Consider the following 14260-nt stretch of genomic DNA (forward strand, 5'->3'; position numbering starts at 1 on the left):
GCAGGCTCCCAAGGAGCAGGGAGCCCGACGCGGGACTCGATCCCAGGACCCCGGGATCATGACCTGAGCCGAAGGCAGATGCTTAACCATCTGAGCCACCCAGGCGCCCCTCAGCCACACCTTCTACCGAAAGCTGAAAGAGACACAATATTAAAAAAGTCTTGAAAGTCTCGTAGAGTGACAAGAAAAAAGGGTTCCTGAGACTCCTCTAGGAGGAGGTACGTGTCCACATAGGCAAGTACAGCCCTGGGCTGTTTGTGCCTCGAGAGCACCTGCTAATCCCCAAGAAGGGGCTGTGAAACATGGACAGTTTGGTCTCCATGAGAGTCAAGAGGGGTGGTTACCTGTCAGTGTGACTTTGTCTTCCAGGGGACATTGGCCACATCTGGAGACCATGCTCTGTGTCACAGCCAGGAGCGTGTGCACTGCCGCCATCTAGTGGGTGGAGGTCAGGGAGGCTACTAACCGTCCTACCATGCACAGGGCGGATGTCAAAGTGCCAGGGGTGGGAACCCTGGTCTAGGAGAAAGATCAAAGCCCAGAGCCCACCAGAAGTGGAGACCCTTCCACGTTACACTGAGACTTTCAAAGGCAGGGCCCTCAGGGCAGGAGTGAACTGTCACAGATGTGCAGCGGGGCTTCGGACACCTGGGTGCCCCCCAGAAGCCCCACTTGGCTTCAGGTAAGAGAACAGCCCTCTGGAGGCGGGCACTGTCACTGGAGGTGCACATGATTCCTACGACTGATTTCTCACACTCAGCGTCTGGCATACAGTCACAGTGACCATGCACGTCAGGACGGCATGAGCAAGACCAGCAGAGACAATTATGGAGAGTCTGAGGCTAGATTCAGGTCATAGTAAAGAAGTAAGTCTACCATTTTTAAAGAAAAGGCATGCTTGAAATTTTGAGCAGGAGACTTGTGGTGTAAAAGGTGACATGGCAGATCGTGAGATAGGACCAAATGGACATTCCAGAACCGAGGCCTGCAGTAACCAGAATGCAGGACTCTGGGTTTCAGATAGCACATGTAATTGCGGAGGGATTAGCGCTCTGAATGATAGCTAAGAACCAAACCCGTCCTGGACACAGCACGGACGGGGGGGCAGGTAAAGGACACAGCAGTGGGTGAGACAGGGGTGCAGTGAAAAAGTCTGAAAGGTGTAATCGGTGTCCCAGAGGAAAGGAGGGAGGATGTGACAGCTTGAAGACTGCATGAAATCGTGTGTGTGGAAGGAGAGAAGGTCCGTGCTCCCCTTGACAAGGATGGAAGAGGCCCTCGGGCCTGACAGCATGCACACGGGTGAGGCATTGCCACCTACTTCGTGGCATCTAACCGTCTTTTTTTTTTTCCTAAATCCTTTGAAATCTAATTTGTAATTCTACCTTTCTAGATTTTATATATTGAGAATTTATTTTTCTGACCTCAGTAAATTGTTACATATTTTCAAAATTTTAATAAATTTGTGTATCCTAAAAAAAAAATGTATGAAACTTACTGAACTGCAGTGAAACGTGCGTAGACATGTTACCATGGAAACACAGAAGTCCAGAGACAGGCGGTCCTGGGAGTAGCCAGGTGAGGGGTGTGCTGTGTTGCTGGCTGGCAGGGCACACAGCGGACTGCAGGATGGCAGCGTGCTGAGCAGCCAGCTGGAGACTGTGCCCAGCAAGACTATCTTCTAAGAATGAAGCTGAAATGGAACTTTTTCCGACAAAAATGGAGTTTCCTACAAGTTTCCCACGAAATTCTGAAGAATGTACTTCAGGCCAGAAACAAATAATCCCGGAGGAGAGGTCAGAGGTGCGGAAGAAAAGGGAAGGAATGGTAAATATGTAGAGAACTGTGCACGATCGTTGTGCAGGAAACCGACTTGGGGAGTTATAAATACACGTGGAAGTAAAATACTTGACACCAAACAGACAAGAGGTGATAAAATGTTACAGTCCTAGGAACGTTAGGAAGTTGCGTCTATAATCCCAGACCTTGCCTTCAAGAGAGCTGGAGGTGAATGGCTTCACTGGTGAGCTCTGTTGTTGGAGGAAAGGTGTGGGGCTTGGTCATGTGACGTGGCCTGTGGGATGTAGACAGTGTCTGCACACACTTTCAGACCTAGCTCGTTTCCACTCACCCCTTGGGGGTCTTCCCATCACCTCCATAAGAACATGCTTTGGGTGCTGCTGAGCAGAGAGAAGGAGAGGCACCCTGCGCAGGCCTTGATCCCGCTCCTGGCTGGAGGCCACCCTTGCCGAGACTCATTAGCAAGATGTCGGTACTTGTCATGTAAGCCACTGAGTTTTGGGTGGAATGGGGTAGTTTTTATGACATTAACCGCACACTCTGTCTTGAAACTGTTGGAAAACAGCTGCCGTGTTAGAGTTTACAAGGACACGATGATTGCTTATCTCTGCTTGTCTGCAGTTTACCAGACGGTATACGCTAACTTGAATGACCGCTGGGTGTCCCCTAAGTTCTAGGGGTGCACACGTGAACAAAGAAGTTCCCATGAAGAACTTAGGTTATTGTAGGTGTAGAAAGACTTAAATAACCCACAGCTTTTTATGGGGCAACTGTGAAAGCCCACTGTGAGGGGTGCACCATGTGCTGGCTCCCGACAGGGCCGGCTACACCAGTGCTCTGTGCTTTGCCAGTGCTGTCATCTTCTGTGCTTTTCTTCCTGGTGTATTTGACGGTAATGTTTTAAAAAATGGGCTGAGATATTTACTCACAGTAAAATTTGCTCATCTTAAGTGTGTACTTTGAATTTTGGCAGATGTGTGTATTTTTGCAGCCGTCAGCACAGACGGAACAGAACATTTCCAGCACCACGAATGTTCTCTTGTGTCCCTTGGCTCTCAGCCACCTTCCTCAGTCCCCAGCAGCCACAGGCTTTCTGTCACTGTAGCTTTGCTGTTTCTGGAGAAGTCACGTGAAAGGAACCGGGTATGAGGTCTTTCACGGCTGCGGTCTCCACTTGAGCCAGGGGGCACTCGCGAGGCCTGTGCTGGCGCCTCCGGGCGTGCTTCCCGCACAGCATGTGTACTTGCCCGGGGCACAGACGTTGTGAGTAAAGCTTGCCGACGTTGGGCCAGCTGCGTCTCCCCTGTCCCTAAAGAGGACTTATCTTAGACGAATTTTGGCCATCACCACTGTTGAAAGAGACAGGATGGATGGGCCTTGAGAAGCATGAGTGACTGAGTGAGTGTTACCAGGTTAATCGCTGCTGGGGTGTGGCAGGAGGGGAAAGTGCCAGGGAGCAGTGGGTCCACAGGCTGACCTGGCTCTGTCCCCGATGGCAGGCGACTCTCAGGGGCACCTGCCTCCTTCCCTCCAGCCCCAGCACTTGAGAAAGAGGGAGCTTGTTTGTCCATGCACCTGGATGCAGTGGTGACTGACTCACTCTCCAGTCTTGTCTTATTGCTTAATACATTGTTACAGAAATACCAGGTTTTAGTCATTCTGATACAGAGCTTTTTTCACAGTTCTTGTTCTGAAATCAGCATGTGTCTTAAGAGCCATTGATACATGGTCCTCATAAACCTCTGTTGTGCTCTCACTTTGTCTCAGGCGCTGCTCAGCCCTGGGTGTGGTGTCCTGCTTTATTTCCGTATCAGCCCACTGAGGAGGGGGCCATAGAGAAGTTTGGGGGCCCCAGGGGTGCAGACTGGATCCTGATCCTCAGTCAGGATGTGGTGTGTGTGGCCTGCTTTCCTGCCTCCTCTCTACTCTGATCTTCACAGCCTGGGAGGGACACGAGCCACCCCCTTTCAGGCAGGAGAGGTGTGATTTCACATTTTGAAATTACTGGAATGAAAACACAATTCTAGCCCATGCTGAAATCAACATTTTGAGGACCATCTCAGTCCAGTCTGGTCAGGAGAGTGGAACCACACGTGTTAGAGGGACGGTCACTGTGGGGGACTCCTGAGCTCTGCGAAGGGTGACTACAAGGCCCAAGGAGGTAGTGTGGCCCCTTGGGGTGAAGGTGAGCCCCCAGGAGGACCGATTTGGAGGCCCCCTCCTTGGAACAAGGGGCTAGCTCAACTCCCTGGAGAGCAGAGAAGGTAGCTGGTTTGGCCCGGCCAAGGCACAGGCTATAGGGAGTCCAGAGGGTGGTGACTCTCCTCATGCAGGCAAGTAGCCTGGGGCTGCAGAGGGAATCTGGATGCTGGCGTGGGCACTGGGGTCATACTGAGAGTGCTGTGTGCAGGTTATGGGCAGGGTGGGGCCTAGAGGTTGTTGTGGGTCCTCACCCCAAACTGCAGGAGGGCCCCTTTGGTGGCCGTGTCCCTCTGATGGTTTTCTACCGAGATAGCCGTGAGGGAGAGGTATGCAGAGGGGTTCTGCCCGGGGCCATTCGTGGAAGAGCCATTGGAACTGACCAGTGGCACGAGGACACTGTGTTCCACCAGAGAGTTCTGTACTTGGGAGAAGAACGAGGAGCCAGGCCCAGCAGTGCTCTGTGGAGGGCCGTCAGGATGCGAGGCTCCTCACACACACGGAGGGGGTTTCTGGTACACTCTGTGCTTGGGTCTGTGCTTTGGTCTGACTTGTGAGGGGGCCGCGTGAATGCACACGGAGCCAGCAAGCACACTTTGTTGACAGAAACAAGCATCTGGGCTGTGGAACAAGCAGAGCTTTTTGTTTTTGAGGCCTCTCACTGAGGCCAAAGTGCAGGTTCCTACACTTGGGCCCCTGGCGTCTCCCTCCTACCCCGGGTCAACTGAGGCAGGGGGTGCTCTAATGTCACTCTTGAGCCCAGAGGTGACCTGGTCCCACAGTCTGCAGCCCTTGTAGCTGGCTGCTGCTGGGAAGGCTGGTGGCTTGAAACTTGCCAGAGAAGGCAGTGGAGTCACCGTGAACCCCACAGGCCTAACCCCAGACCATGTGAAGCTCCGCAGGAACCCCCCCAGCCAGACTCCAGCACGCATCTTGGAAGTGACAGTGCTTCCCGTGGCAGCCAGGCTTGGGGAAGCCTGCCAAACCTACACGGGTTCCCCATGGCAGGCCCCGAGGCTGGGGCAGTCAATGAAAGGCTTCCCCACAGGTCACTCCTGAGCAGGTGAGGAGCCCCTAGGAGCAGGTGGGGCCGCACGAGCAAGGTACCTGGGGGAGGCGTGTAGACAGTGCGGGCCCCGCATCCTCCGGGCTGACCTTTCTTTCCCCATTGCACTGAGCTGTTGGCACAAATAGGCAAGTCTCCCTGCTGGTGCCCTTCGGGGGCGCAGGTTCCCTCTGCTGTCCTCTCACTCGAGATGTAGCCCCTTTGGGTGTTCTGGCTTCTGGCAGGGTGGCCTGTTGACTCCCCTCTGGGCTGGGACCTGGGTTAGTCTGCAGCCCTCTGCAGTACCTTGTGAGCCCTCCAAACCGCATTCTGGGTATTGGCAATCACTGTCTCTCACAGCCGCCTCCGGGCTGAGAGATGCCTGATTGTTCTTGCCTTAGTGATGGCCCTTACTCTCTTGTAGGCTCAGCCTTGAAGTGTGTGCCTGCTTGAAGTCTCCCAGCATCACGGACGGCTGGCAGAGGGACCCAGTGTCCTGGGTCCTGCAGGAGCAGAAACCAGCTAGGCTGCTTTAGGGAAAGAGCCCCCAGGTGCTTCCGTGGCTGTCTCCACAGAGCTCAGTCTGACTGAGCTGTTAGTGCTCCCTTTTCCGACACTGCTGTGTTTTCCTTTAAGATGTGCTCTGAGTAGCAGGGACCAGTCCCCAGGAGGTGAGAGGAGGCCGGGTGGTATTTCAGGCTTGGTTGTCAAAGGAGGCTTCCGGAAGGCGATGGAATCCAGGCTGGTTCTTGAAGGACGACTGAGTGGGGAGGAGGTGGAGAGCATTGCTGTTTGCCCTGGGCTGCGTGCCCCATGCCTACATGCGCTCTCCCACGCAGATGGGATGTGTCACCACCCAGGAAGTGACAGAGCGGATGAGTGAGTGGGGGGTGGTGGGGAGGGAACCAGGCCTTGCCTCCTTTTATATTGTTTGGTCATTAAATTGTATGTCATATGTCAGTTTGTTGGTGAAAAGGAGGGAGGGTTTCTCAGAACTTCTCCAGGCGAGGTGACCAGCTGGTTGGCTGACATTGGATTGTCATCCTAGGAAATCTTGGGCAGGGATCTTTCTTTTAGACCACCTTTGGGGTCAGCCAATGCTCATCCAGGGAGTACAAGTCTCCCGACTCCTTGCCAGTGATGACCACTGCTGTCCTTACCTTCCCATTTCCCCTGAGTCCGGTTCAGCCCACCTGTGACCCACGTGGGGCAGCAGAGTGTCAGTGGAAGACCCAGTGCAATAAGATGACCAGTCTTTCTGGTTGTTACCTCTGTAGTCTGCTAATGGTTGACTCGAAGGAATATTGTACCCTTGTCAGGTGAGGTAAGAACTTCTACTTAGGTGATGCAGGGTGGTCCTTTTTAAAATAGCATTTTGTATTCTGCCGGTGATGTGTCTTGAACCCACCTTGTCACAATCTCTAGTGAGGGGCTCAGTCGTGCTGTGATTAGGTTGAAGACATGGGCCCCTCTGGTCTTTTTTTTTTTTTAAGATTTTATTTATTTGTTTGAGAGAGAGAGAAAGAGTGAGCATGGGCATTGGGGGGAGCAGCAGAGGGAGAGGAACAGGCAGACTGTGCTGAGTGCAGAGCCCGACATGAGGCTCGATCCCACGACCCTGCCATCACAAGCTCCTGAGTTCACGACCTGAGCCGAAACCAACAGTCAGACGCTCAACCGACTGAGCCACCCAAGCGCCCTGCTCCGGTCTTCTTGTGTGTGATTTCTGTGGGTGGCAGTGATTTGTCCTAAAATTGAAGTGAAAGGGGGATCATTTAGAGCACACTTACCTGCCTTTGTTAATAAACTTATTTAAAAGACTGACTCTGGGGTGCACTGGGGGGCTCAGTCCGTGGGCGTCTGCCTTCGGCTCAGGTCATGATCCCAGGGTCCTGGGATCGAGCCCTGCATCGGGCTCCCTGCTCCGTGGGAAGTCTGCCTCTCCCTCTCCCGCTCCCCCTGCTTGTGTTCCCTCTCTCACTGTCTCTCTCTCTGTCAAATAATAAAATAAAATCTTAAAAAAAAAAAAAAAAAAAGACTGACTTGCTGGTGTAAGTTGGGGCTGGCTCCAGGGCCCTGGCAGGGCGGTCTTGGGAGGGCAGAACCCTTGCTGCCAGGGATTCTGGTTTCTGTTTTTTAAGGGAAGCCAAACCTTTGGATTCTGATGTGCACCACCTGGTCTAGAAACATCACTTGCACTCAGCACAGCTGTGCCATGTGTCTGGTGGGCGGCTGCCTCTCTGTGGCAGGCCAGCCCACGCTTTCTGTTGTCTGGCTCCTGCTGATGACTTCTCTGCTCTCCCCGCCTCACCCACCTTTTCTGTAGGTGACAAGGCTCTTGATGGCTATAGTAAAAAAAAATACGTCTGCAAGTTGCTCTTCATCTTTCTCCTGGGTCATGACATTGACTTTGGGCACATGGAGGCCGTGAACCTGCTGAGCTCCAACAGATACACGGAGAAGCAGATCGTGAGTGTCGCCGAGGGGGTCAAGGGCTCAGGGTGGGGCTGGCATTGAAGACAACGAGGTGGCCTCAGGGCCTCCCTCTCCTCCGGGAAGTAGTCCTGCGAAGGGGCTCTTTTCCTGTGCAAGATTCTTCTGATAAGGTGGCTATTTCTTTTCTTGCTCTTTCTTTACAACTTCCCCGCAGCTGGGAATTTGCTGTGGGTCTAGCCAGACGCTGCACGAAGTCTGGGTTGGATGTGATGGGTGTCTTGGACATGCCTGTTTCCTTCCCTGCAGGAAGGCTGATGCACCGGCACAGATCCCTCCCCTTGGTGGCCTCTGGTACAACTTTCTGTTTCTGACAAGGACACTGCAGCCGCATGGTTTACGAGCTGCAGCTGCAGATGGGTGTGCCCGTGCCTTGCTGTCAGCTTCTGGAGCCTTCCTGGATGGTGCTAGTACCTGGGCACCTGAAGCCCTCTCAGGCTTTGTAACTTGAGCCCTATAGTCTCCTGGGAGTAATGATACTTTTATGTTTTCTGCAGTGTTGCAAAGTAACAGTTTTCTCTGTCCAAAAATTTAACTTTCAGCAAGTAAAAAAAAAAAACAACCAAGAACTCTAGATCCCCCAGGAATTTTGTAAAGTATTGGTATTTACCCAATAAGAATTTGGGTGTCTGCCATGGACCAAGCAGTGCGCTGGGAGGCCCCTGGGGACATAGTGACCAGAAGCAGACGTGGGCCCTGCTCTTTTCTAGTGAGGAGATGGAATCATCCGCCCCACAGAGAATTATAGCTGTGGCCGGTGCCCAGGGAAGGAGGTGTGTGGCGCCCTCTGGGACCCAGTGAAGGCTGTGGCCAGTAGAGAAGGTCCCCTGGGGAGGGCATCCTGAGTGGGCACAGAACGAGGAGGAGTTAACTGGGGGAATGAGGGCAGACAGAGAGCAGGTAGCACCCTGCCAGGGGCATGTGCAGGGAGTGCAGAGCTGAAGGGGCAGCAGTGTCTGGAATGGAGGCGAGGATGTGGGTGTGCGGTAGGGCCTTTCTCCCAAGACCAACAGGAAGCTGCGTAGGAGTTCACCTGCGTGGTCAGGGATCAGATGAGTCTCAGGAAGGCCACTGTGTCCCCCTGCCTGGGGAGGGTGCAGACAGGGGGTGACACAGGGCTGCAGTTTAGCCAGTGGTGAGGGGAAGCTGAGGGCACAGAGGCAGATGGAGAGAGGGGTAAAGCTGCAGTCCGCAGGGTTTCTGGAACTCACTGCACTTTCTGAGGACCTTCCAGTCAGGGTTGACCCTGTTCAGGACAGCAGTGAGTCCAGCATGCTCACACATGGTACCACGGATAGGTGGGTGGGACGGGCGGCAGGAGTGGGGACCAGGGGCCGTCTGGCTAAGTGCCTCTCAGGTGAGTCCCACAGGGCTGTTTCACGGCAGAGCCGGAAGCAGACACTTTGCTTCTTTCACGGAACTGGTGTTTTCATCAGAGTGGCCTGACTCCTCCTGCAGGACACAGGCAGACCGGAGGCCTCAGGAGGCTCCCTAAGGCTGGACGTGTGTGCATTGCTGTCCCATGTTGGTTCCAGTGGTCATGAGCTCTCTGTCCTGTTCTCTCTCTGGAACCCAGGGCTACCTCTTCATCTCTGTGCTGGTGAACTCCAACAGCGAGCTGATCCGGCTCATCAACAACGCCATCAAGAATGACCTGGCCAGTCGGAACCCCACCTTCATGGGTCTGGCCCTGCATTGCATTGCCAACGTGGGCAGCCGCGAGATGGCCGAGGCCTTCGCCGGGGAGATTCCAAAAATCCTCGTAGCTGGGTATGTCTCTCGTGTGAAGTAAGTCGAATATGTAATTGCGTAAAGAATTTACCGGATGAGTTCATCTGCCTGTCTTAGGTGGTGGGAGACCCGCATGTCTAGGTGCCTGGGGACGTCCACTCATACCGTTGCTCCCCCAGTAACACCGGGGTTTAAGTAGATGAAAGAAGAACGCTGCCAACCACAACCAACCAAGAAGGGCCGTGGAAGAAGGGACACAGTCGTCCTGTGGTGTGGCATAGGGCCCCTTCTTGCCCTTTCTCAGGAGCATTACTGAGGAAAAGGTCGAACACCCAAATCTTGAGGATTCTTAGAAACCCACCTCCATCCCCTTGAATTTGGAGAGAGGCTACACAGGGCTGAGCAGGCAGCTGTGGAGGAGTTTGAAACCACCCTGGGCTGTCCAGTGCCATGGGGTGTGGCAGAGGCAGGGCCCTGCTTTGTGTTCTGGGACTCTGCTAAGTTGAGAAACTAACCCAGGGCCCACACCTTGGTGACATGTCTGGCTCAACAAGGGCTCCAGTCCCGGGCACTTTGTCAGGACTTGGGGGACCAGCTCCTCCAGGATGACTGGCAGTGAGCAGACCGAGGCCACAGTGTTCTGGGTGTGGATGCCAGGGATGCTGCTCCACATCCTGCAGTGCATGGGACGCCCCGCCCCAAGGATCGGCTGTGCCTTGGGGGCAGGCCCTGGTCTAGACGAGTGATGAGAAGGGCTGTGGCCTCACAAGCTCTGGAGGAGTGTCTGAGGCGTGTGCTGTCAGAGGCAAACAGGCCAGGCTGGAGGCGAGGCCCTAGAGGACTGTGAGTGGGGAAGGCTGACAGACGGCGCGCCAGGAGCAGGTTGTGCACTGGAAGGGGCTGCAGAGCTGAGGGACCAAGTGGGGGGCCGAGATGATGCCATTCCATGTCTGCCGATGGGGCCTGCAGGGCACGGCGGGCACCCTGAGAACAAAGTCACCAAGATGGAGGAGGCTTCGGGTCCGTCCGGAAGATGGCTGGGGAGGCTGTGGGCTCAGGGCCTGATGGCACTCTCTTCCTCCTCTGTTGGTGCTGCTTCAGGTCTGGCAAGGCCTTCCCTGGTCCTCTTTGCTCCCTCTGGCCGCTGCATGGCCCCTTCCCCGTTGCTGGTGCACACCAGTACACACGTCTGTGTACTGCCTGCCTCTGCCCTCAGAAGGCAAGCTCCCTGGGGGCTGAGGTTTTTGTCTACTGTGGTTGTTGCTTTATTTCCAGCATTTTGAACCATACTTGGTCTGTGGTACGTGCATGATAAATACCTGTTGGATGGATGAGGTGCAGAACAGAGGTAGTCTCTGGCAAGTATTCAGATGATAATTCAAGAACCTTCTCCTGAATTAAAGGATGGGCAGCATTTGCAGATTGAAAGGACACAGAGGGTGCACAGTGTGGCCCAGCCTAGACGAGCACTGAAGCGGACGGGTGAGGAGAAGCGCCTCTGCTGCAAGGAGACAGAGCCGTGTCTGCGAGTTACGAGGCCTGGGGCCCCCATGGGCCACGCCCAGCTGGAGTGTCTGTCAGAGTCAGGGTCACAGAGTATAAAGTCACTGCGCCAAAATTGGCACATTGGGGATGGAGTGGTAGGGCTCAGTTGGCACTCAGAAAGAGAAGCTGCCCAGGTCCTGGGCTCTGGGCCCTGGGCCTGAGACAGAGCGGGAACAAAGTGGGCAGCGTTCTCGCGGGCCTCCTCAGGGATGCTGGATGTTGGTCTCCTCTCTCCTTGAATGTTCTTCCCATGTGGGCGTTGGAGGCCTGTGGGAACAAGCGGGGTGGGAAGGCTCCCCCGGGCCTAGTTGGGATGTGCCGTTGCAAGCATGGAAACACACTGGCTAGTTGAAGCCCTCGTGGTTGTGCCAGGAGGCCTGCAGGGCGTGCTGCCAGAGAGAGGGGCACATTATCTGTTGCTACCCAGGGGTATTAGCATCCAACAGAATTTTTTACTAAGGTAATTTCTCTTTGGAGCGGCTTGGGGATTTCTCGTGTTGGGTGGACTCATTTAGGAATACGAAAGCTACCAGGGAGGTAGATGGGAAAGCTAGTCCCCAGACTCTTCTCTTCCCTCTGCGTGGAACAAGAGCCCCTGCTGCTCTGACTAGAGCTTTAAGAACGCCGACTTGTTCTTTTTCAGATAGCCTGCACCGGCCTACTCCTTGGTGGGCCTGTTGCTTTCCCGGTTGCTCCGCAGAGTTCAGCTGGGGTTGGGGGAGGAGGGATAAACAGAGCATTGGGAACATTGTCTGCCCTCAAGCCTGAATAGGAAACCCTCCGAATGCCCCTCTCCTCGGGTGTCTGCAATTTTTCTGACCTAGCTTCTCATTGTTCACTGCGTTCCTGGGGCGCTGGGCTCCACAGTGCAGGAGCCCTGCTTTTCCTAATCAGCCATGCTTCAGGGGCGGGAGGGAATCACCAGGGGAGCTCTGTGGTAGTGCAAGGCTCTGACACCGTCTGTTTTGACTATGGTTATTAAGTGAATTGTAATCCAAACAGAGAGGAACATTGGTTGACTATGCTCCATCTTGCATAGCCAAGGTCATGTTTAGCAGAACTGACACTTCTGGAGGTGAGAGGCTTCCCAGCAGGACTCTGTGCTGTCGATTGTCTTTGAGGTGGAGTCCGAAGCAGGTCTTTAGAGCAGCCAGCCATCAGTGTCCAGACATGGTCCACACCAAGACCTCTCACAGGAGGTGGGCATGCCACCTGGTCTCCAGGTTACTCTGGGGTAGTCTCTGTGAGGCCCGGGGCCATGCTCAGCCTGTTGGGGCCACGTGGGGTGCCGGCTGTGTTCTTGCGTGACCACCAATGTCTGTCTTTCAGAGACACCATGGACAGTGTGAAGCAGAGCGCCGCCCTGTGTTTGCTGCGTTTGTACAGAACGTCTCCTGATCTTGTCCCCATGGGTGACTGGACGTCCCGAGTGGTGCACCTTCTCAACGACCAGCATTTGGTAAATGCCTTTAGATTAGCGTCCCCCCTCGCCACACCAAGTAACCGTTTTCTGGAATCGCCATTGTGAAAGCAGCTCAGTGTGGCTTCTTAGGCTGTGGGGAGACTTCCACAGCTCAGCCCATTGAGCGTGTGAGCACTTGGGGGCCTCTGTGGCTGGGGGAAGAGCTCCCCCCTTCCTGGGGACGGGACAACAGACGTGGCCTCTGGCCCACTGCAGAACTTGTCATCGGAAGGGCCTTCTGCATGCTAGGGCTGTGCAGATAAACAAGACAGAGACCAGTGTCTTCTGGAAATACCCTGTCCAGGGAGGGCACTCCACGTGGTGTGCTTGTCTGTCTGGGGTGTTGAGGAGGGCATCCTGTGACCCTGACCTAGGCTCTGGCATGGCCACTGCACAGGCCAGGCCTGACTGTCCTCCCTGTGTCCTAGAAAAGGACAGCGAGGTGTAGGGCGACTTGGTGGTAGTGGTTAGACCTGGGACACAGGTGCTGTCCACACCGGAAGGGGCATGCAGGGACGTGACACCAGGAGGTGGGGTCAAGTAGGAGCAGATGTTGGGCACGGTGGCTTTGGGTTGCGTGAATTCTATTGTATAAATGAGAGAATTGAAATTCAACACAGATTTTACCTGCTCAACAGATCGGTATGAGTATGTTAGCTGGTTACTGTGTTTTTTCCCAGAAAGGAATGTACCTTAAAAATTAAATTGAAAATAGGGGTGCCTTCAGCCGGTTGAGCGTCCAACACTTGATTTTGGCTCCGGTTATGATCTCAGGGTTGTGGGGTTGAGCCCTGCAGCGGGCTTCATGCTCAGTGGGGAGCCTGCTTGAGATTCTCTCCCTCTGTCCCGCATTCCTTCTCCTTCTCCAAAAAAACAATTAATTAAAAATAAATGATCGTGGCACGCAGATTCAGAGGAGAGAGCTGGTGGCTGTGTCGGCACGCTTGCTGTGCCGTGGCAGCCCCTGGGCTCTTCCCACATTGTCATGGCCCACGCTTCCTGGGATGTTTGTGTCCAAGTAGGGCAGCCCTTCCTCAGAATGGAGCCCGGTCTGTGCAGCCATGTTGTAGGGAGAGGAGGACGCACCTGGGTGGCAGTGTTGGGAGTGCACGCCGAGTCACTCGGGTCCTGCTCAGTGCAACCCAGACTCTGCTGGACAATTGGGAAGCCATGCGGGAGGCTGTGAGGCTTGAGGCCACGAGTTGCCCACCAGGCAGACCCTGAGAGGCAGGGGGCCTCTTTCCAGTTTTGCGCCTATGGAAACCAGGGCTCAGAGGGACTCAGTGGCTTCTCGGAGACCCAGACTTGAGCCAGGAGGTGCTGAAGGCTCAGAGCTGAGGCAGCCAAGGGGGCCTGAGCTGCATGGCTGACAGATGTTCACAGTCAGCACTTCTCAGAGTGGTGGTGCGAGGGCGCCTCTCCTCTGACACCGAGGGATTCTGTAGGTGTGCGGTTCACTTTTACAGTTGAATGTGCATGACTGCCTCGCCAGCCGCACTACCTGGCACCTGCTTGGCTGCAGAGGCCGCCGCAGCAGCTCGGAGGGGAGGAGGGGGAGGGGCTGGCCCAGGCGGACTGCAGGAAGGCCAGGCCCGTCACCCTGTCTTTTTCCATCTCTCCTCTTCTTGGTGCGTGTTCTCTGTTCTCTTGACGGCTGTCCTTTATGTGGTTATGGCTTCTGTGTCTTACACTTCCTGGCTTTGTCACTGAAGACGGCCTGAGATTTGGCTTTCTTTGTCTCAGGTTTAGGAATGCCCAGGAGGAGTGTCAGCTGGCCATGAAGAGCAAGCAAGCCCTTGTTTGCACTGTGTTCTGAGAGCAGGGGAGGAGTCTGGGGGTCTGCGTGGGGCAGGGAAGTAAGCTGTGGCCAGAGGGACAGCACCGGGGCCATTTGGGCTCCCCCGTGGTTTTCTCACACTGCCCCTTCCTACAAAGGCTCCTGCAGGGATGCAGAGGATGGGAGAAGCTGTGCTCAGGAGCCAGCG

General features: G+C 54.7%; 1 protein-coding gene and 1 non-coding gene across 8 annotated transcripts in view; both read left to right on the forward strand.

The window, feature by feature from the left end:
• AP2A2 (adaptor related protein complex 2 subunit alpha 2) overlaps positions 1-14260 on the forward strand; it is a 72915-nt gene that overhangs the window by 31265 nt on the left and 27390 nt on the right. For 6 of the 7 annotated variants that reach the window (XR_012377188.1, XM_025861979.2, XM_073889780.1 and 3 more), the window contains exons 3-5: positions 7371-7513; positions 9114-9307; positions 12143-12272. Coding sequence is in view for 6 of the 7 variants with exons in the window: in XM_073889780.1 (XP_073745881.1) it covers positions 7371-7513; positions 9114-9307; positions 12143-12272 (467 nt within the window). In the remaining variant the exon portion in view is untranslated. The remainder of the gene's footprint in view (positions 1-7370; positions 7514-9113; positions 9308-12142; positions 12273-14260) is intronic. The other variant, XM_073889781.1, reaches the window with a different exon arrangement.
• On the forward strand, positions 1223-1347 carry LOC112815851 (U6atac minor spliceosomal RNA). Its single transcript, XR_003206064.1, has one exon. It is a non-coding gene; the product is annotated as a U6atac minor spliceosomal RNA (small nuclear RNA).

This window comes from Callorhinus ursinus, unplaced genomic scaffold, assembly GCF_003265705.2.
Source record: "Callorhinus ursinus isolate GAN/ISIS: 27379988/994484 unplaced genomic scaffold, GSC_fseal_2.0 scaffold118, whole genome shotgun sequence".
NCBI lineage: Eukaryota > Metazoa > Chordata > Mammalia > Carnivora > Otariidae > Callorhinus > Callorhinus ursinus.